The sequence below is a fragment of the Lontra canadensis genome, unplaced genomic scaffold, assembly GCF_010015895.1.
Source record: "Lontra canadensis isolate GAN:19392208 unplaced genomic scaffold, GSC_riverotter_1.0 scaffold109, whole genome shotgun sequence".
Lineage (NCBI taxonomy): Eukaryota > Metazoa > Chordata > Mammalia > Carnivora > Mustelidae > Lontra > Lontra canadensis.
Genome location: NW_022631103.1, coordinates 1,969,073 through 1,993,215, shown reverse-complemented (window position 1 = coordinate 1,993,215; position 24,143 = coordinate 1,969,073). Strand labels below are relative to the sequence as shown.

Below are 24,143 nucleotides of genomic sequence, written 5' to 3'. Positions count from 1 at the left end.
GGAACACCTCGTTAACAAGATGCATGATGGAAACAGACAGCTGCAAAGTGTGGTATATCTAGCTGAATCCCGGGTGCCCTGAAGTACCTAAGAAGCCTCCCAACCCAAAGCTATAGAGACAGAAAAGCTGCCTGGAAGGGTCCTATCTAAGCAGAGACCAAGGATGGATAAGCACTAGCCAGGCAGAGAAAAAAGGGTATGGGGAGGGGAGCAGAAATCCAGGTAGAAGAAACAACACATTCATTCTTGGAAAGCCCTAGGGAGAAGGAGGGTGCGATTAAGTGGAGGAACCATAAAAGCATAGTATAGCACAGCCCAGTGCTGAGTAATGGGGCTAGAGGGCTGGGCAGGGCCAGAGCATGCTCCCTTGAATACTGACCATCTTATCCAGGGCCAGGAACCCTCCTGTTCTCAATAGTCACCTCCGCTTGGGTCCAGCAACTTGCCATGCAGGAAACTGCATTCTCTCTGTGGCTCTCTGGAGCCCAACACTGACTCCATTTCCAGGTTACTGATATTATCACTCTTCCTGCTATAACTCAGCCACAGGATTGCTCTCATTAACACACTGGCCTCAGGGGCAAGTCCTCCACAACAGAGTGCGACCTTTGGGTGAACCTGGACACTTGTCTCCTACCATTCACCCTCACCCATTTGCTGCTTCAGTCACGCTCATGAGACCCTCCACCCAGAAAGCCCTAGCTCCCTTCTCTGTTAGGCAAGCTCCTACTCCTAAATTTTGGAAGTTCAGGTTTGAATGTCTTTGGAGTCTAGAAAAAGAGAGGGCAGGAAAAGGAGGGTTGCTTTCTCTCTTGTGCTTCTACTGTATTTATTTTCATTTGAGCATTTTCACATTATATTTTTCTTAGTCCCCAACTAACTGTACATTTCTCCAGGGCATGGAGCTGTGTCTTTCATCTCTTGATCATGGGTTCTCGTTGACTGGATGCGTGGTTGGAGGGATGGATGGATGGATGGATGGTTGGGTGGGTGGGTGGAGATTAGATTAGGAGAAGGGTTCTCCTCAGAGATTACGTATTTCCTACCTCTTATTTTGGATAAGAAGGAAAAATGTTGTTTTCTACTCAGCACCTTTCTGAAAGGGAATTATAAGCAAGCAACAGCAATAATATATAAATGTGGTGGAAAACATGAGAATCTGAGGGACTTAAATTACACATTCATCCTACCCCAGTGACTACACGTACACAACTTAATCACCTGGGCTGCCTTGTCTCATTCTCTTACAGGAATAAAACATGCACAGCCCACATTCCCTTGTACCCCGTCTGCTGTCACTAACAGACGTCACTAATTGATCACAGCACTGTTGGGCTGAGCACCTGTCCTGGGTCATAATCCTGCTAGTATCTGCTATTGAAGCCAGCTGCCATTACTGGCTTAGACCATTTTTCTGGCCTTCAAGGCTCTGAGGTTCACCTCTTTGAGTGCCGTACATGCCAGCACACTGTGCTTGTTCCCAGCCCCTGATTGTACCTAAGCTTCAGAACAAACAACCACAAGCTGGGCAGGGGAACCCTTCACAATTCTGCCAGTAACTGTTCTTGATCAGCAGGTCAGTGACCCCAAACTGCGTTAAGGAAAGAGTATTGAGTATAATCCTCTCCTAGTAATTTTTAAAACCTGATTTAAACAATTTCAAAGCCATCACAACCTGTTTATTGTTTAAAAAAAAAGAAGTGAAGGAATAAAAACAAAAAGGTAAATGAAATAAAATATCCAGATGGACCCCAAGAAGCATGGAGCTGGAGTTAGAAGTCCTCGTGTTGGACCTCACCCTGCTCCTAGAAAATGGTTTCACCTTGGACATGACATCATACGTCTCAGTGCCTGGTTTTCTTTGTTTGTAAAATGGGGACAGCCATAAGACAGCTCAAAGCATTGCCGAGAGGCACGAGTGAGATGATATTCATGGCAGCACTTGGTGCTGCCTGCCACAGAGCTCAGTTAGAACTCCCATCTCTCATTGCCATTTGGATAAACTGTCTCAATAGATGAGACCTTCCAGGCCTGTCTTGGCAATGATTACTTACATCTCCCTCTAACTTTCTACCTTGTCTGCCTTCCTGTGATGATTACTTTCATGGGTTGATGACCAGGCCATGGTTGTGTCCAGATATTGAGTTAAACATTATTCTGGGTGTTTCTGGGAAGGTGTTTTGAATGAGATCAACGTTTACTCAGTAGACTGAGTAAAGCAGATTGTTCTCCCTAATGTGGGTGGGCCTCACCCAATCAGTAGACATCCCAAATAGAACAAAAAGGCTGACCGTCTCCTGAGTAAGAAAGAACTCTTGCTATCTGACTGCCATCAAGGTGGGACTTCAATTCAGCTTTTTTCCCTGCCTTTGACTCATACTGAAACATCAGCTCCTCCTGGGTCTCAAGCCTACCAACCTTTGGAGGAAATAAACTGTCAACTCTCCTGGGTCTCCAGCTTGCCACTTGCAGATCTGGGGACTTGTCAGACTCCATAATTGTGTGAACCAATTCCTTAGAATAAATATCTATCTCGTATTGTTCTCTGAAACCAGTTAGTTAGAACTTCAACTAATAAACCTCCTAATGACTTCCTTATGGCTACTTATGATTTTTCCTTTATTTAAAGTAATGAGGTATGTATCTATTCAGTGGAACATACTATATGGTATTTTTAATGCTTTCTTTACTACCCTGAAAACTAAGCAATACTCGTTACTCCATGATCCAGCCCACATACATCCAGATAATACAAGTTTCAATACTTCATCGTACTTTGAAGCACTCAGATATTTCCACCCTGTTTTACTCTGTGTTGTTTTGTTAAATGCTCACCGTGACCCACTAAGTTTCTTTTACAATCTACTACTGGGCTATGACCTGAAGTTTGAAAAATCCTAGGAAAAACATCTCTGAGACATTATAGCATGTTGGTTAATACAGGTCCCTGGGTTTGACCCCTGGCTCCACCAGTGAATAGCACCATGACCTTGAGCAAGTTATTTAACATCACAGAGCTTCAGTTCTTAATTTGTAAATTGGGGATTATAGGATCTTCTTCCCAGGTCTTTCCTGAGGATTAAATGAGACAGTATGCTTAAAGTGTTTAACTCCGTGTCTGCCACACAGTAAAATGCTCAGTAAATGTTGACTGTCTTGTCACCTCTGCTAGAGCCTGAGCCTCTCGTATAAGGTATCAGAATGAATGAAAGAATGTGTGAGAAAACGGCGGGGGCAGATAAACATTTGGACAATATACAAACTCTGTGCCAGAAAATGTTGATTCAGTACTGACTGAATCCTGTTGATTGATTTACTTAGGCTTTTTGGATCTCAGTTTTCTCTCCATAAAATTGGGGAAAATACTAATACACTTCCTCATGAGGTATTATGAAGATTATCTGGAATATTAGATGTGAGTATTTTACCAATATCAAAAGTTATTATACGTAAATATATTTTATTAAAACCAAATATTTCAGGGGCGCCTGGGTGGCTCAGTGGGTTAAGCCTCTGCCTTCAGCTCAGGTCATGATCTCAGGGTCCTGGGTTCGAGCCCTACATCGGGCTCCCTCCTCAGCAGGGAGACTGCTTCCCCCTCTCTCTCTGCCTGCTGCTCTGCCTGCTTGTAACCTCTCCCTCTGTGTCAAATAAATAAAATAAAATCTTTAAAAAAAAAGACAAATATTTCAGTTAGCTCTAAGTACAATGAAGTTTAAAAATTAACTCATTTTAGGTGGCAACCAATTTGGTTGTCTACACAATAAATCATTCCTGACTATAATTGGATGATTTTGACAAAGAGAAGCACTGTTACCTTCTATATACCCGTGATGAGAGGAACCGTGTGGTATCTAGACAGCGTTTACCATGTTTGTGTGCTTAATAAATGTTTGTTGAATGAAAAACTGAAGGAATGAGTAAGTAAAGGAAGGGAGGAGGCAGGGAGGGGGAGCATGTGGAATTATAACTGACATCAACTTCAATGCTCACTTTGGCATCACATGTACTAGAATTGACATGAACTTTAGTGAGTTTTTTTTTTTTTAAAGATTTTATTTATTTGACAGAGAGAGATCACAAGTGGGCAGAGAGGCAAGCAGAGAGAGAGAGAGAGAGAGGAGGAAGCAGGCTCCCCGCAGAGCAGAGAGCCCGATGTAGGACTCGATCCCAGGACCCTGAGACCACGACCTGAGCCGAAGGCAGAGGCTTAACCACTGAACCACCCAGGCGCCCTGAACTTTAGTGAGTTTTAATTGTGTTTCTGTGGCTTTTTCTACCCTGTGAGTTAGGGGGTAGACCAGCTAGCTTGTCCAGGGCCCCTAGCCAGAAGGGGATGATCAGTGGCAGGCAGAATGTACTGTGCTCTTGCTGGAAGGGTCTTTCCCAGGGTCACTGTTATCTGGCTTCCATCAAAGGGAGGAATGATGGAACACAGGCACTGACTTGGGCCAAGTTGTTAACACTTTGAAAGATAGTGATGAGAATTCAAAGTGACCTTGATGAATGGGAGAAGCAGTCCCTCCAAAACAGGATGAAGTCCCAGGGACATGAATGAATGACCTTGATCAAAACAATGGGCAGGTGGGGGAGAAGGCATGATTGCTGAGGCTCCAAATCTACAGCAAAAACATTGGCCACTGCAGGCTAGACACAATGATAATGATTTCCTTTCTATTTGAACAGTATTTCAGAGCTGACCAGTTGCAGGAGCTATGAGACAGGCTATCTTATCCTCACTTTACAGATGAGAGGGCAGTTAACATTATAGGGTTAATAACTGAAAAGCTGGGAACAACATAAAGCATGCGGTAATAAAACCACCATAGTACAACAATTACAGGTAATGTCTTTTAACTCTTACTATATGCCAAGTGCTGGGCCACATGCTCACATAAGGAGTTTCATTTCATATTCACAAGAAGACTATAAAGTAGGTACTATCACTGTCTCATCTAAAAGAACAGAAAACTAAGGCACGAGGAGGATAATGAATTTGCCTGAAGGTCACTTGGCTAATAAATGGTGGAGATGAGATTTGAATCCAGGTAAAGGTTCTCAAACAGAAACTTTTCCAACAATTGACATTTATTGGGTGCTTGTTAGAGGCTGAGCACCGTATTAAATATTTTCTGTGCATATGTCCATGCATTCCTCATAACTATTCTGTGAGATAAATGCCATGAATTCTTCCAGCTTAACAGGGTAAGAAATTGAGACTTAAAATGATTAGATAACCTGCCCATGATCACATAGCTAGTAAGTGACAGAGCCCATGTGTTCAACCACGGTGCTACGTTACTATTATCCTGCATTTGAGGGGGAATGAATATCTAAATACTTACACGGAAGATGCAGTTAGAATTTTGCTCCAACAAACCTTGATTATCATTCCTCTTGGGTCCTGAAAAACTGAGGTTTAGAGAAGTTGTGTATCCTGATCAAGGTCATGTAGCTACTAACCAGTGGAACCAAGATGTGCACCCAGATGTGTCTGACTCCCAAGTTTAGGTTCCTTCTTACCATGATACTAGCATGTGTTTTCCTTCTATAGTCTTTGATCACATGACTTTACGACTTGCTGACCCCACCTGGAATCTGTAATAGTAACTACTTGGTCACGTAGTAACTCCTTGATCACATGACTTTATGACTAACTGACCTCAGCTGGCATCTATAATAGTAACTACTGTTTGGACAGTGTTTTACTTATCACAGTGCTTTTAAAAAAATATTACCTAGGGTAATTCTTCTAGCAGCCTTTAGAGTAGTTTATTGTCCCATATTAGTGATGGGAAAACTGAGACTCTGAGACATAAAGTATTAGCTTTCAGATGGCAGTGCCTACCTGAAAAGCAAAGTTATCTCAGTTGGAAAAAATATTTTTACTTCCACGCTGTCTGCTTTCATAGATCCAGACAGTGCTGCTGGTTTCCTTCACAGGCAAAACACCAGCAGAAGTCATTTTCCTTAAGGTCTTTATAGAGTCTTACAATATGGCCAAAATCCATATAATCATGAACCTTAGAGTCTTGAGGACCATTCATTTACTTTCTATTGCATGCATGGTTTCCATTACAGCATCCCTGATAAAGGTATCCAATCAGATTTACTTAGATTCTTTGATGTTGATAAGACACTGTATTTCCTGTTACATTTTGAGAGACAAAGGGCACAGAAGCTGAAACAGATGTGTTAGGACCTATCTACATTAGCCACAAAACAGGAGTCCAGAGCAGACCACCTCCATGTTTGTTCCAAAGGTGTTTATGGAATATCCACTAATCTCTGATACTTTTCTCGTTTTACGTGTCAACATGGATAGAGGGAACTGACAGAGAAAATGTGGCATAACCCAGTGAGCAATGACATGGGGCTGGAAAGGAAGACCCAGAGCGTAGGTACTGAGGAGATGACTAAGGAGACGTGTGAAGAGAGAGGAAGTCAGAATTATTCCCAGATTGTGAGTCTGGAAAAAGGCAGCTTGGATAAGAGGAGAGAAGCCTGGACTATAACTCAAAATAGCTCTTGTATTTTTTACTTACTAATGATAGAACTTTTCAGCCTCATTTCCTTCATCTCTGGAAGTAAGGAAGCTTCTTCTTTCACAGATCTTTGGAAGATTAAGAAGATACACAAACAGCCAAAGGCATGAAAAGATGCTCAACATCAGCCATCATCAGGGAAATGCAAATCAAAACCACGGTGAGAAATCACCTCGCACCTGTTAGGACATCTGTTATCAAAAAGATAAGTGATCACAAATGTGGGTGAAGATGTGGAATGAAGGGAACCCTGTGTGCTGTTGGTGGGAATGTCAACTCGTACAGCCACCATGAAAAACAGAACGGAGGCGCCTCACGAAATTAAAATAGACAATCCATTGATTCGACTTTTGCGGACACATGCAAAGGAAATGAAATCGTTATCTAGAAAAGATATCTGCACTCCCATGTTCATAGAAGCATTATTCAGATTAGCCAAAATATGGAAACAGCGTAAGTCAACAGATGAATGGATAGAGAAAATGTGGTGCAGATATTCAATGGAATATTACCCAGCTTTTAAAAAGGAGATGCTATTCTTTGTGACGGCATAGATGAACCTGGAAGACATTATGATAAGTGAAATAAGGCAGACATAGACAGACAAATACTGCATGGAGGAGCCAAAAAAAATATCAGCTTCATAGAAACCAAGAGCAGAAAAGTGATTACCAGAGATGAGGGTAGAAGAAATAAGAAGAAGTTGTTGAAACGGTACAGACTTTTAATTATAAGATGACCAAGTTCTGATGTATAACATGGTGACTGTGGTTGAGAACACTGTATCATATCATTGAAATTTGCTAAGAGAATAAAACTTAAAAGTTCTCATCAAAGAAAGGTAAATATGCAAAAACGATATGGGGTTTCCTCAAAAAATAGAGTTACCACATGACCCAGCAATTCCACAACTCAGTTTCTATACAGAGAATGGAAATTCTAATTAAAAAAGATAGAGGCACCCTTATGTCTTTTTGATAACAGCCATTCTGACAGCTATAAGGTGATATGTCATTGTGGTTTTGACTCGCATTTCCCTAATAATTAGTGATGGCAAACATCTTTTCATGTGCTTGTTGGTCATCTGTATGTCTTCTCTAGAAAAGCGTCTTCAGATTTTCTGCCCACTTTTTAATTGACTTGTTTATCTCCTTGTTCTTAAGTGGTATCAGTACTTTATATAGCTTGGGTATGAACCCCTTATCAGATGTATTTTGCAAATACTTTCTCCCATTTAGTAGGTTACCTTTTCATTTTGTCAATGTTTCTTCACCGTGCTGAAGCTTTTTAGTTTGGCCTAGTCCCAATTGTTCATTTTTGCATTTGTTTCCCTTGCCTTTGGAATTAGAGCCCCCCAAAATTGCCAAGACCAATTGCTTCCTGCCTATATTTTCTTCTAAGTGTCTTATGGTTCAGGTCTTACATTCAAGTCTTTAAACCATTTGGGCTGATTTTTTGTATATAGTGTAAAACAGTGGTCCAGTTTTTCCCACACTGTTTATTAAAGAGAATTTTCTTTCTCCATTGGACATTCTTGCTTCCTCTGTCATAAATTAATTGTCGATATATGTGTGGGTTCATTTCTAGGCTCTTTATTCTGTTCTGTTGATCAGTGTATCTGTTTTTATGTCAATACCATGCTGTTCTGATTACTTTATCTTTGTAGTATAACTTGAAACTAGGGAGTGCTATGCTCCCAGCTTTGTTCTTCTTTCCCAAGAATGTTTTGACTATTTGAGGTTTTCTGTGGTTCTATACAATTTTTAGAATCATTTGTTCTAGTTCTCTGAAAAAAAGGTCATTGGAATTTTGATAGGGATTGCATTGTACCTGTAGATTGCTTCAGGTAGTATGGGCATTTTAACAATATTCTTTGAAATCCGTGAGCACAGAATATCTTTCTATTTATTTGTATCTTCTTCAATTTCTTTCATCAGTGTCCTGCCATTTCAGAGACTTTTACAAGACCTGTACACTAAAAACTATAAGGCATCCTTTTATTTTTGATGCATGGTTTCATTCTGCCTTTGAGGGAGAAGCATTTTATCTAAAGGATACATTAGAAGGAAACAGCCTTGTAAATCCTCTGGGATGAACTCAGAGAGGATCTGAGGCAAATCCAAGGACAAAAGATTCCTCCAGAGCTAACCAGCCAGTGTGTTCACTTAAATCACTCCATACCAAGCTCATCTCTTTGAGGACATGCATGTATACCACACGGTGTGTTTCTTAGAGACAAACACTTTAGAGAATATAAATATTATTATTTGATATGGATCAAAGATACACGGAAAAAGACAGTAACAAAGAGGACAGACAGAGAGAGAAATAAAATCACCTGAAAAGAAAGGAGAGACGGAGGATGACAGAGACAAAGAAGAAACTAGATAAATATGAAACATGGAGAGAAGGGTGTTCATGATTCTATTTGTCAAAGGGAAAGAAGGTAGATATTTTTGTTCTTTGTAGGTTAATATGTAAATGGAATTCTGATTTATTAGCGGTCTCCAGCAGATGAGGTGATGATTAGCACATTTCCATATTTATAGAAAAGCAACACTAACTTTCCGGATTTATAGAAAATCAGCTCTTCACAAATAGCAAATTGTGCTATTATCGACATATGGTTTTCTATAAACAGAGCTGAGGTAATTATCCTTGGGACAATTTGTTGGTGGGCTCCTTTTGAATATTAACCACATTGGAAGCCCATCTCTGCCTCACAGATTTTAAAGAGGAGGGGCCATGAGACACCCCAGACAATTAATTAGTAATCCAACACCAAAGACAGAGCCCAAATGAAAGGCTCTATCCAGGACCACATGGTGGAAAGACCATAGGTCCAGGGTTCTGACGCCAGCTTCCTGTAGCCCTGGGCAAAGTAATTAACCTCCCTGAGGAGCCCCAGCATTTATGGGCTAAAACTGGGATAATACCAACCTCCAAGTGTTGTCAAGAAAACGAAATGAGAATGTACACAACAATACCAGAAACTAGTAGGCCCTCAACAAACATTAGCTGTGCTTCCTTCCTTACATTTTTGAATGATTCTTTAAAAAGTTGATAGACGTTTTTCAAACTCCTTTTTTATACTGACCTATCATCAACGGTTTTGTGTCATGACTCCATATGGGTATAGCTGGAAAAGATTCCTTGAAGCAATAACTTATATTCACTACCTGTAAGCCTTTATGATATTCTCTAGTCTCTTCTTTGTTGTTGTTGTTGGGTAAAATGTTATTAGTGATCCATATATTGATTTTAAGACCTGCTGTTAGGAAGGAGGTACTCTGCTCCCAGAGGGTGGGGACCATGTTTGAATTTGCTCACCATTGTATCTCCAAAGCAAATACATAATAGAGACTCAAGAGATACTTGAATTATAAAGAACTGGATACATGGCTAGATGGATGAATTAACAAATGACCCAACCAGGAATCTAAACGAATGCCCCCTTTCAAACTCCATGTCTTGTTTTATATACTCACTATGCACTTAGTGCTGTGCTGAGAGTTAAAGAGATAAGTAAGTGTCAAATCTAATCCTTGCTTTCAAAGATCTTGCTATCTAGATGAGAAAAATATTATAATTTGGAAAATTTTATTTTGAAGATTAAAGAGTGTGGAATTTATGTGAATGTGCTAAAGGAAAGAAATGGACAGCCTGGGCTGGTGCAGTCAGGGAACATTCTTGAAACTGGGAATTTGCTTTGAAACTGGGAATTTGCTTTGAAATAGGTATCGATTTCTCGGCCTTCTACTCACTCATTGACAAGGTCAGTCATTCTCAAACCATAGTTAGCACCAAAATCACCAGGAAGGCTTGTTAAAATACAGACCCCTGGGTCCTCCACCAGTTTCTGATTTAGTAGGTTTGGGATGGGGTCCTGATAATTTACATTTCTAACAGGTTCCCTGATCCTGATGTTGCAGTTAAAATCCACACTTTGAGAATCACCTTTCTAGCCATTTGGCATAAGACCATGAAAGCTCCTGATGCCATGCTAGGGAGTTTAGCCATTCAGCATTTTAGGCAAATAAGTGATATCATTGTATCCATAAAGTAGAAAGATCATTCTGGGAGCAGTTTTGAGACGGGATTGCTGAGGTGGGCCCTCCCCTAGATTTAAGAGCCAAAGCAGTGGTAAGTGATAGGTGGGAACCCAGCCTTGCCCTGTACGAGTGAACAGGGAGGAAAGGGGCAGGCTGAGGGCTGCTCTGGAGCCAGAACTGAAGGTTCTTTGAGATCTGCAGGGTAAAGGAAGGGGAGGGATCTGGGATGACTCCAGGTTTCTAGCATCACGGACCGATTATATAGCTGTTCCGTTAACTAAGAATCTATATTTGTAAGTTTTAACATTTTAAATAACAAAACCCCAAATACCATTTGTTATCAAGAAGGTTAACAGTAGTGTAATTGAAAACACGTAGTTTTGGGGAGCCAGACAAGTCTGAGTTCAAATCTTGTTTGTGATACTTCCCAGTTAGTCTTTGCGCCTTTCTGGACCTCAGTTCCCCGTAGACAGTAATACTCTCAACTGGGATGGCTACTACAACATACTTCTTCGTTTTTCTCCCTCTGTTCTGCCCCCCAGTCCATTGCCACCTCCACATATCTCCCTTCTGTAATTGCAGCACTGCACTGTGCCACCTTCTACACAAGTATTATGCCTGTTACCTTACACTGCTGTCCCCCAGGAGATCACGCATGGCTCCTACTCAGTGCTCAGAAAACTGCAAACCACATCCTGACGTATGCATTGGCTGCTGTTTGCATAAAGTTCTGTTCTACTTACCATATGATTCCATTTTCTCTCTGTTAATTACCAGGATATATTCATAAACGCCGCCCATCGATCCAGACGTTATGTAATGAGTGCCGTAGTCATTGATGAACTTGGCATACATGCCATAATTGTACTGCTCTGGGAGCTCCATTAATGACTGAAGCATGCCTTCATCCAGCATAATATTGTCCCTCCTCATCTTAAAATGAGCAGTCTGCACCTTTGTGGAAATTCTCATGAAGCTATATGTCTGCCAGCAACCACCACCATGGAATAAGGGAAAAGAAGAAAGAGAGGCCACATTTTACTACATAACATAACACAAAAGGTAGCATTTAGTAGCTGTGGGCAATATGTATATTTACATATAAACACATGAGCACAAATACATTATTAGTAGTCTATTTTACAAGCATCTGTGAAACACTGAGGTGTGCCTGGCTGCCTTTCCCATACCTGTGTCTCTGTTCTTACCGCCCCTGTTCAGGTGCCCTTCTCCTCAACTCTCATCTGGGTTGGTCCCTGCAGTGTGGTTCATGGTGCTGTTCACTCTGATCTGGCCCCAGTCCATTGTCACCTCCACATGCCTCCCTCCTCTAATTACAGCACTGTATGAAGCAACCTTCTACGCAAGTATTCGGTATCCAGTTACAATAATGCTTAGGAGTATTTTTGATGATATGGCAGGAAGTGCCAGCCTTATACATTGATGTAACTTACTGAACAAATACGTGTAGGAGCCTGTAGTCACTTGCATTGTGCTAGGAGCAGAGAACGTAATCTTCAATGAGAGAGAGGTCCCTGCCATGATGGATCTTACGTTCTAGTGGGAATCTTACACTGTTAAGGAATAAAGTAAAGCAGGCTCCCGAGATAGTAAAAAAGAGGCAGGAGTTGGGTCATATTGAGTTGGTTTAAGAGGAAGGGAATTGGGGCACCTGGGTGGCTCAGTCACTTAAGTGTCTGACTCTTGGTTTTGGCTCAGGTCATGGTTTTAGGGTTGTGAGATTGAGCCCCATGTCAGGCTCCACACTGGAAAGGGAGTCTGCTTAAGATTCTTTTTCTTTTCCTCTATCCTTCCCCTGTTCAGGCTCTCTTGTGCGTGCACTCTCTCTCTCTCTCAAAACAAAAACAAAAACAAAACGATTAAGAGGAAGAGGGTTGTGTATGGGCATTATTTCCAAGTAAATCTTAATCCCAAGGGGTAGTGAAATTTTGAAAAGACCATCTGCCTTGAAAAAAGTCCCCATGACCATGTGATAGCCAGATCTCAGAACAATATTTTCCCTTCACAGTGACAGCTGACTTGTGGCAAAGCTCCAGAATGTAATTTATATATTGTTAACTAAGGTAACTTTCGTAAGTCCTTCATTTTCATCATCCAGAATAATTTTTGAATCCCAACTAAATCCACAGTGCTGGTATCAATATTGTTGCGGCTTTTCAGTATACTCTGAATCAGTTCAGAAAATATTACACTGGCTCCTGATGATTTCTCCATCCTCATTACTCACTATGTTTCCTTCCCACCCTATGCATCAGCTGGTTGAAGGCCTTGCAATCCCGTTAGTGTGAGGCAATCTGTCATCTCCAGGCCTTCGCACACTGCCGTTTCCCAGGCCCAGAGTACCCCTCACTGACTCCCGCCTCTCTTCATCAGGACAACCTGTATTAGTTTTTAGACCCCAGTTTAGGTGGATGGATGTCCCTTCCTCAGGGAAGCACTGCCTGGTTGCTCAGATTAATAGGGAGTTAGTGGTGAACATTTGATGAATCAGTGAATGATGGACGGAGCATACCAGTCCTCCAATCTATTCCAAAAAGCAAGGCTTGCTTCCGAATTCTTCCCAACCTAGTTTACATGGCCTGGCTGTTTCTCTTTAAGACATTACTATTCTAAGTATTTCCCTGTTTGCTCCAGGTAACCATGAAAAAGAATGGGGTGAGGTGATAAGAGTTCTCCTCTTATCATTCAATTTTATTCCCTTTGTGATGATTCTGTGTGCAAAAGCATAATAAGAAAAACAAACATGATTACCACTGATCAGACATTTCCAATTACCCAAGCAAATGCAGGTTCAATTACTACTTTACTTTTTAATGCAATTAAGGTAATACATGTTCCGTGTAGATTATGGACTACTGTTTGACACAGGCATTATACTGTAATACCTTTTCATTATACTTGTTTAACTCCTCCAAGAACAAAGAGTCTCGTGACCCAGATGCACCCACATCCACGGTCACAGGAGTGCGTACGGGGCCCACACCTAGAGTCACTCCGACCGACACTGACATGTCATTTTTTACTTTAGAAAGAAGGTCACGTGCATCATCGTGCAGCTCTGAGGAGAGTCTGGTGTCTGCCAGGGCCTGAAAAGGAGCAAACAGATGTTAGCTTTGTACACCCAGTTATGTTCTGATTTGTGCTTAATATTTAAATCTTTGCTCTGTAAAATATCACCAAGCAGATTATCATCGATAATTATGTTAAAAGGCTACTCCAGGCATCCGACTGATGCTCACTCACTAAAATGCCGAAAATACGGCAGTTAGTTTAGGTATCGCTTAGCGGCAGTGCTGAAATATTTATTTAAATATGCACACACGCACTCATGATTCTGATCAAATGCTGTATTGTTCTGGGTATGGATTTTTTCCAACTGATTCATCCTTCCTGTAGAGAAAGTCACCCATCTCTGCAATGGAGGCATCCAGAAAGCCACATCTGGGTGCGGATCTGGGAGGAAAGGAACAAGGAAGCCAAGCCAGTGAGGGGCTCTCTAGGCAGATTTATGCTCTCATGCTGCCCCATATGTGGGATTCCTTCATTCCAGGCAGGCAGTAGGCTTGTATGATTCTGCCAGCATGGTCCTGTGCCTGGCCTGAGCTGAGAAAGCAAGAGTTAAGCACACGAGTGGTTTGCTTGGCCATCACAAGAGCATGTGTCGAGATGGAGCCTAATTAGTTTGGGTCCCGAGTATCTGTGATGATGAGCTCCCCTTCCACCCTGGGACGGATGCGCAGCATAGGACACTGTTGCTTTAAAGCGCTGAGATTTTGGAATCCTTTGTTGCGCAACATAGCCTCGTCTGTCTTGCTGGACATGTAATCCCCAGACCATCCTTGGGCTTAGGGGAATGGCGATGTCTGTGTCTTCCTCCTAGGCTTACCATAGGCTTGATGATAGTAGTGGAAGTCCAGTGGGTGGTGGGGAGACCCCATAAACCTGGCCTTGGCCTTCTCTTGAGAAAACTGGAGGAGGGGGAGTATGACTAATAATTGTCCATAATCCTTGAATCCTACCATCTCTCTGTAAAGATAGAATGCATATGACTACATGCGTATAATGTGTATAATCTGTCTTCCCTTCTAAACGACATAGAGCCGGCCTCTGCCGAGCTAGATCTGGGTTTGAATCTTGTTTCTGCCACTTAGTGCAGTCCACCTTGCAGCCTGACACTTTATCCCTCTAAGTCTCTGGGTCTTTTTCCTTTCTAAAATGGGGCAGTGGTAATCTCTACCTCCTTCTATTATTGTGAGATTAAATGAGAGGCTTTGCATGGAGATATATGATCTGGGGCATAGTGAGCATCCAGGGATGTCTGTGTGTCCCTCTCACCCAGAGGGGAAGGGACATGGAAAGGAATGGTCAGGAGTGGACTCTGGAACTGGTCATGAGCCATGGGGTGCTCTGAGTGCCCAGGAAACGGCAGAATTTTAGAGAAGGAGAGGATTTAGGGATCATCCGCATCTTGCAAACACTTCTCAACAGCAGAACCGTTCTGTAAACAAAATCCCATATGGAAAACCAAGATAGGAAAGTTATCAGAGAAAGACAAATACCATGTGTGGCATACAGGAAAAAAGAGACGAACAAAACAAGATTCTTAAATATGGAGAACAAACAGGTGGTTACCAGAGGGAAGGTGGGGGAGGATGTGAAAAGAATTATGAGTGCGTTTATCATGAAGGGCACAAGGTGTTGTATGGATTGGTTGAATCACTGTATTGTACACCTGAAACTAACTAACACTGTATGTTAACTGTACTGGAATTTAAAAAAAAGATGAAAGAAAGAAAGAAAGAAAGGAAGGAAGGGAGAAAGAAAGAAAGGAGATGACCAGTGGGCAGCTGCCCTTGATGAGACAGGGACCTTGGGCTCAGAACCCTGCCCAGCTACTTCCTGTCCTGACCCCCAATTTATACAGAGGGAAACTGGGTCCAGGGAGGGACAGGGAGCTTCTCAAGGTCTCAAATACTTCTATTCTAACAAAGCACAACTGGAAATAGGTCATCTGACTAGCAGAGAACTGGACCTCGAATCTGTTTCATTGATTATGGAATGGAGTCAAGATGTGGCAGGTGGGTGGCCACACTTCTGTTCTGCCTCTCGTCGGCCCTGCCCTTGCCTGTCAGTGCCCTTCAGCACAGAGCATGTGTGGGGGCAGACGGAAAGGGAGCTTCAGCCACCAGCAGGCTCTGCGGGAAGTAGAATCTCCAGAAGCTAGGAGTCCATGTCCAGCAACAGGCCTCTCTCCCTCCCCACCCCCACCCTGCAGTGGTCTGTGAGCGCCCTGTGCAGACTTACCTTAAAGTGGTACATGAGGATGTTGTAGGGTTTCCGGAAGTACTTCTCATCCTCTCCATAGTAAAGATGCTCACAGGCGGGGTCATATCGAAGCTCCCTCCATTCCCCATTGTAGACTGTCTCACACTGGCCGCCAAAATACCTGGCGTCATACACGCTCTGGGCTTCTTCCTGGATCAGGATATTGTACCTAAATCGAAAAGGCAGGCAGCTTCTGGGAAAGAACACTGGAAAGGCAAAGACGGCATCCTCTGGAAGATGTTACTGCTGGTCTGAGCAGTGGCTTCTCAAGCTGTGTTCTGCAGACCCCTAGGGTTCCTCAAAGTACCTTAAACTCCATTTTGGGTAACACTGGAAACCTGAGTGGGCTCAGCCAGGCCCCCAGTTTCCCTTTGACCAAAGCAGCAGACAGCTCCATCAGCACCTAGAACAGTGCTCCCATGAGAAGCTACTCTTAAAAGTTTGTTGTGCGAGTTACAGAGGAATGAATATGCATCATTATCAAAACTCCAAGCCCAGAGCCCAACAGCCGGAGCCCATTTCCCAGCTCTGCCACACCTAGCTGTGTGACCTTGGGCAAATCACTTAACCTCTCTGTGCCTCAGTTTAGTCATTTGTAAGAAGCAGTTAATGCTACTGCCTTCAGAGAGTTAAATGCAAGTTCAACATGGAAAGGAACCAGAAAGCTCTTAGCATATATTTAGTACTGAATAAATGTTGCCATTGCTGTTTTTGTTTGTACTGTTTCAGAAAAAGGCTCTGTGGGTGAAAAAAAAAAAAATAGGTTTAACATATCAACTCTCAGTGCTAAGGTGAAAAGCTAATCCACAGAAAGGCCATTGTCTCCAGGACAGCATGGAATGTTACAGGGTACAATTTGAAAATCATGGAGACTCCTGTTTTATTTCTAGCTCAGTCATGTACTAGCTGTGTGAATCTGGACAGATTCTGGATACATTCTGAAGCCCGTTTTCTGCATTTGAAGAAGAGAAATAATAAAACTACTTCTTGTGGGTTTTGTGACATCTAAATGAGAGTATTAAAGTAAAATGGAAGTAAAGTTGTAGTACAGATTAGGCGCTCCAGAAATGATACTTCCTCTCCCCTAGCCCAGTACTCTTCCAGAAACACTTTCCCTTGCTTCCCTCTCTGGGGTATTTCATAATCATCTGCCCAAGAACTGCATTTTAGGCTCTAGATAGTAGAATGGTATTTAGGCACAAACAGTGTCACACAGGTGAAATACAGCTTTAATATTCTAAAAAAGAGAAGGTTAACTAAACAAAAGCATTTCAATTTGGTTAAGAGATCCAAGGCCTAACAATCAAAGCCTCTTATGGTATAGATAATAAAATGACTACTTGTCTCTGCCTTTCAAACTCCTATTCAGCCTTTAAAACCCAACTTAAACATTGCCCTCTCTGTCTGACCTTCTTTGATTATCCTGGACAGAGAGGTGTTCCTTCCTCTGTATTTACATGGCATTCAGTGATTACCTTTGGCATAGCATCTGTCATATTTGTTCCTTCCCTCCATGAAAAGGCACAAAGGCAGAAGATGAGCAGGGGGTTAACTATGAATAAAACCTGCCTTTGAAGGGATAAATGGATAATTATAGAGTACCTGACATATAGTACAAATTCAAGGTATGTTACCTTTCTTCTTCACCTCTTCTCTCCGTCTCTTTCTTCATATTAATGGAAATGATGTAGTAATAGCTATGGTGAATTGAATATACACTCTACCAGACATTTAGCATACATTAACTTTCAACCTCATGACAATCTTACAAATGAGAAGTTGAAGCTCAGAAAAATTAGGTAATTTGCCTATAGTCACAGCTAAATTTTCTTTGACACTAAAATCTGGGTTCCTTCCCTTTACTTTGCCCCTTACTTTTCTGTCTTTCTGCCCTTTTGAACATGTTTCTGCCTTTGGGTTATAAATACTGGCTCTCTGGTGGGCCAAACAAAAAGTCAAAGGAATAATTAGTCCTAAGATTGTACTCTAACCTCTAAGCATAAAAGGTTATTAAGACTAGGTACTCTTAGTAAAGCTGATTGCGGAACCCACCAGATTGAAAACGAAAAGATATAGAGAAATTCCACTTTTTGGAAATCTATGCAGAAATATTCACATGTACAAAGATAACATACAAGGATGTTCATTGCAGCATTGTTTATCAGAGGAAAAAATGGGGGAAAATCTAATTATCCTTCAATAGGAAGCAGCCAAATAAATTTTCATGTAGTTATACCTTGGGAGAAGAGTCAGCAATTTTTTTAAAAATAAAGGACCAGATATTAAATATGTTAGGCTTTACAGGCCATAGGTCTTTGTTGCAAATACTCAACTCCCGTCATTGCAGGGTGAAAGCTGTATCCCAATAAAACTTTAATTACAAAAACAGACAACAGGCTAAATTTGGTCTTGAGGCCAAAGTTTACTGACCCCTGTTATAGAACACTGTGTTGCTTAGAAAAAGAATAGAAAATGTGGGAGGAAATCTTCAAAAATATATTATTAAGTTAAAAAAAAAGCAAGTTACACACCGTATATGTAGTATGATCCCATGTATGTAAAATAAACTTATGTCTATCATGCACAATACCTATGGGCATATCTTCCATACAATATATATTGTCAGTGCATCGTTTACATGATCTGAAAGTCCTACACCAAACTGTTGACAGGGGTCAGTTCCAGGGAGAGAAGTGAGGGGCGTGACTGAGTGGAGTACAGGTTGGGGACGGCGAAGGAAGACTTTTGGTTTTTACCTCAAACATGTATTCTTAAAAAAAAAAAAAAAGATTTTATTCATTTATTTGACAGTGCACAAGCAAAGGGAGTGGTAGGCAGAGGAAGAGGGAGAAGCATTCTCCCCACTAACCTGGGAGCCCAATGTGGGACTTGATCCCAGGACCCTGGCATCATGACCTGAGCTGAAAGCAGGAGCTTAACCAACTGAGCCACCCAGACGCCCAACATGCATTAATTCTATAGCAATAAATAAAAATCTAAAAACTAGAACATGCTTAAATTAAAAAAAAAAAAAAAAGGACACCAGGAAAGGTTTCTGAGATCTTGAGCAGAATGAAAAACTGCCAAGTGTCAGCTATTGGGAGTGGAGATGGGACCATCCTGCTGGTCAAAGCACCCTCAGGAAGTATATTTCAATGCTGCTTTGACTCACGTGAGAGCAAGGTCATGGTCTGCGATCTTTTTGCCAATAAAGAGGGAAATCTTTTTCTCAAGTTAACACCTCACTATTTCATACTTCTATTCTGTTTAGCCCACGTTCACTTTAAAAATCAACAAAATCCCCTTTTATTAGTATTAGGGGCTGAATTGTGTCCCCTTAACATTTAGATGTGGAAGTCTGGGACCCCAAAACTTCAGAATTTGACTGTATTTTGATGAGATGGTCTCTATGTAGGAATTGAGTTAAAATGGGACCATTACTGGGCCTTAATCTAATATGCTTGTGTCCTTATAAGAAGAGATTAGGGAGCACCTGGGGGGCTCAGTCAGTTAAGCAGCTGACTCTGGATTTTGACTCAGGTCATGATCTCAGAGTCCCGGGACTAAGTCTCCACACTGGGCTTCACACTCAATGGGGAGTCTGCTTAAGGATTCTCTCTCTTCTTCTGCCCTACCTCTGCTTGCACGCACTCTCTCTCTCTCTCAAATAAATAAACCTTTCTTTAAAAAGAAGATGATGATGATGAATAAGAGGGGCGCTTGGGCGGCTCATCTGGTTAAGCATCCATCTCTTGATTTTAGTTCAGGTCATGATCTCAGGGTCATGAGAAGGAGCCCTGCATAGGGCTCTGTGCTCAGAGAGGAATCTGCTTGAGATTCTCTCTCTCCCTCTCCCTTTGCCCCTCCCCCTGCTCTCTCCCTCTTAAATAAATAAAATCTTTAAAAAACAAAGAGCGATTAGGACCCAGACACCCACAGAAGGAAGGACAAGCCAAGGAGAATGGCCTCAGAAGAAGCCAACCTACCACCACCTTGACCTCAGACTTCCAGCCTCGAGAACTATGAGAAATCAATTTCTGTTGCTTATAAGCCACCCAGTGTGTGGCATTTTGTAATAGTCACCCAAGAGATAGTCACCGAGTGGACCAGTATCCCACCTCAGGGAGACAGTGGGAGCTGCCTCACCAGACACACGGCACTAAGATCTTCTTCCGTCCTCAAAACAAGACTCATGGTTAAAGGGCAACCATTCCCTGCTCCCAAACAACCTGAGGGCAGGACTCACCCCAAGGCCGCTTTCTCTGATCCTGGAATGGGGTCATACAGGGTGCAGTCAAATTCAGGGACCCTGACATCTTCACAGTCATCCTCGTCAGAGCCATCAAGGCAGTCATTGTCTCCGTTACACACCAGGTGGCGTTTCAGGCAGCGACCTGAGAGAAGAGAGGCTGTAGATGCTTCCAGAGCCTCCCAGACTCTCCCTTTCCTGGTGACCTGCATCCATAGTCACCAAATCCATCCCACTTCTGAAACAGCCCCTCACCCCTTTCCATGATCATCTCTCCATCCTCGCTGCCTCTTCCTTCCAGCCTCTCCGTCTCCCACATGTAGCCCCGCCCCCAGCTCAGGCCCTGCAGCAGGCTCCTCTCTAAAACTCATCCTCCACGTGGCAGCTCCTGTGATCTCTCTAAAATGTCAGCGTAGCCTTGTCATCCCCCTGCCCCATAGCCTTCCCATTCGTCCAAATGCTGCAGTCTGGTCCCCAGTACCCTACTGGACCCATCCCCTGCCTCTCTTCCCAGAGCCCTGACCTGCAATCATTCTGCACCTATTGCCAGTCCCTAAATCCCTGGGTGTGTTTGCACATTCTTGTTCTTAGCAAATTCATTGCTGCTTCTAAGTCTCAGTTCAAGTGCTATTTTAAAGCCTGTTCTGACTTCCCCAACACAGATCAGGGCATCCCCTGCCAGTGAGGGTCATTGGACCGTGGGCCTGTGCCCATTACACTGCCTATCACTCAGTATTGCCACCGACTCCCTGTAGGTCTCTCTCCCAAAGAGACGAGGAGTACCTCGAGGTCAGGCACATTATCTTTTCATATCCGGGTCACCAGCAGTTAGCACCCTCCCTGGCACATACATGCCCAGTCAATATTTATTCAATGAATGGGTGACTGAGTGAATTGTACCTTTTCTAAACAAGTCAACAGATACTCCGACATACTCACATCAAAATTACTTGGGCTGCTGGGTTGGCTTAAAATGCAGATCCCTGAACCCCATTCCAAACCTATGGAATGACAACTTCCGGGGAAGGGCTGAGCAGTCAGTCTTTTAACAAGCTCCTGGGTGACTGTTTTTCACATTTGGTCTGGTGGGGCACACCTGTTATCCCACTGGATGCCACTCACCTGTCTCCTTACACTGGAAATCCTCTCCACACTGTGCTTGACTTACGCAAGCTGTGGGATTGTGACAGCTGATTTGATCCCAGATGTCGCCACTGCACATGGTTCCCCCAAACTTGTTGGGCTGCAGGAGGCTCCGATGTCGGTACTAAATTGGATTTCAAAGCAGACACTTTCATTGTCTATCAATCAAACAAGATTTGTGCTGGCAGATCTCAGCTCAACATAAGGACTAACTGTCTAATGATTGAGAGCTGCCTAAAAAGCTGTCTTCTGAAGGGATGAGTATTCCTAAATGGTGGTGTTCAGCCAGAGGGGGCAGGGATATTGAATAGGGCCTCCAAAGATCAAATGGAAACCTTGTTAGGAAGGACCTTCTCCCCCCACCTTCAACCAGTTGGTACCTATCCATCTTTCATGACTCAATAGTGCACCCCTCTACATATTCTAGAGTTCTGTGTGCCTCCTTCTCCTCTCACTTGTCAAATAAGGTTGTTGTTATCCCTGGTCTACTTACTTATTTACCTTTCTCACTAGTTTAAGAACAGTTTGCATGTAAGAGGAGGAGTGAAAGGAGGACCTTGTCTTACTTGGTTTCATACCATTGACACTTGATCTATGGTCTATGCAGGAGGCACTTTTATAAGCTGTTTATTGCTTTCCCTCTATACCATTTCTTCTGGCCATGGCATCCTCTCTTTCCTTGGGACACATCTCATATGGTTCAGGTGGGGATGTTCTCACCCCTCAAGTCATGGGAATGCGTGAGTTTGAACCAGGTCCAGCCAACCAGAGCACTATATCTGCCAAATTGCAATGATTGGTTTAGGGTTTGGTTCATAACTCAACCTTAGAGCAATAATTATTCTCCCCGAAGATTTTCTTTCAGAACTATTGGAAAAGATCATTTCTTTTTGCTGAAGTTGCTGGGAACTGTGGGCATCAAGTGGTCCTCTAGCCTACTATGTAGAAAGAGCCCATCCAAGAGATAGAGACAACATCTGAATCCCTGGGTCCAGCTTTGATTGCACACAAGCGAATACCTGTTCAAAGAAGAACAGGAAGAATAAAAATGCATACCAATCTTGGAGCTCTCTGGTTTCATGATACTGCTTTCTATATGGTATACAACTTCGGGCACTAGTGTAGAAGGAGGAAGTTGAACACTAAGATATTTGGAGAAGTATGAGGTTCCATTCCCACCTTCAAGTAGCTTAAAGTCTACTTGAGGAGATAAAATAGATAATAATAGGAAACATGCTGTGTAAAGAGTTCCATGTCGAGTGTCCACAAAGGGAATTTGCAGCACTGTATTTTCTGTTGCTTTTTGCCTTGGCTCAGCCCACAAGCTCCTCCTTCAAGACTGTTCATAACTGAGTGGGAAAGCAACAGTTTGAGCAGTAAGGAAAGTGGGTTCTTAGCCCAATACACCTACCCGCCATTCTTTCCTCCCTCTCTCCCTCCCTTCCTTCCTTCCTTCTTTCCTTCCTTCCTTCCTTCTTTCCTTCCTTCCTTCCTTCCTTCCTTCCGTCTTTTCTTTCTTTCTTCCCTTTCTTTCTTTCTCTTCTTTCTTTTTCTTTCTTGTTTTGTATAGTTGGTGCACAATATTAAATTAATTTCAGTTGTACAACAGAGTGATACAACTTCTCTATGTTTTAATATGTTCATGAGCATAGCTACAATCTGTCACCATACAATGCTATTACAGTACCATTGACTATATTCTCAATATTGTACTTTTCACTCCTATGACCTACTTATTCCATAACTGGAAACCTGTATCTCTCAATCCCCTTACCATTTTGCCCATTTCCTCTACTCCCAACCCTCTGGCAACCATCAATGTTTTCTCTGTATCTATAGGTTTGGCCTGCTTTTTGTTTGTTTGTTTATTCCTGAATTTATTTCTTGCTTGTTGTATAAAGTATCAGTGCCTGGTACTTTGTGTCTCAGTTTCCAAAATCTGTAAAATGAAGTGGTCAACCGAGGTGACCTCATTAGTTACAGTTACTAATGATTCTTTCACTTGTGTCCTGTAGATACAAGAGCATAAGCATGAGAATTTAGACTGACTGTGTTCAGACCCCAGAGTCACTTACCAAGTCACCAAGAGCAAACTATTTACATTTTCTGAGTTCCTATTTTCTAATGTCAAGTGGATGTGATGACCCCACACTTTGAAAGGGTGTTGTGAGAACTGAGTGAGAGAATGTGTGAGGAAAGCACCCAGCCCCGTGTCTGGCATTTTATTGGTGCTCACTAAACAGAAGTGGTGTCTGCATCATTATCAATGGAGTCTTTTCCAGCTGATTCCACTGGGTGTGTGTAGAACAGGGCAACTTTGCCCTCTCTTTCCTCTTGCCTACTTCTGTCTTCACAATTTCTCATTAGTGAAGAGACAGAAAGGTCTGCAAAAACAAAAAAAAAGTGAAGACCAAACCTGTCTGTTTGCCTTTCCTGCCTCCCAGTTAATAAGATTGTAAACTCAATGGGAAGTGATTATAATTAATGATCAGTTTGGGAATATTAGGATATTTTCATTCTCTTCCCACATCTTGCCAAGATGCAGTACATAAAGGAGGATTCAGCATACCAAGGTAGAGTCAAGTCTTCTCACTCTTCATAAAAGTTCACCAGAGTTTTAAGACCTGCAATTACCAGTATTATGGTGATGGTAGCTACCATTTTTTGAGTGCCTACTACTGGCTGGACACTTCACATTCTTTATCTCATTTAATCGTCACAAGTTGAGGAGGTTAAGCATCATTCTGAATCCCATTTTAAGCTGGGTTGGAATGCCAGTTCTGCTACCTACTATCTGTGTGTCACTGA

General features: G+C 42.4%; 1 protein-coding gene across 1 annotated transcript in view; it reads right to left on the bottom strand.

Annotated features, from left to right (window-relative positions):
* Positions 1–24,143, bottom strand: part of C8A (complement C8 alpha chain) — a 63,148-nt gene that overhangs the window by 19,811 nt on the left and 19,194 nt on the right. The window contains exons 3-7 of the mRNA XM_032839749.1: positions 21,315–21,459; positions 20,190–20,337; positions 15,923–16,112; positions 13,504–13,704; positions 11,341–11,581 (exon numbers count right to left, since the gene is read on the bottom strand). Of these exons, the coding sequence (XP_032695640.1) occupies positions 11,341–11,581; positions 13,504–13,704; positions 15,923–16,112; positions 20,190–20,337; positions 21,315–21,459 (925 nt within the window). The remainder of the gene's footprint in view (positions 1–11,340; positions 11,582–13,503; positions 13,705–15,922; positions 16,113–20,189; positions 20,338–21,314; positions 21,460–24,143) is intronic.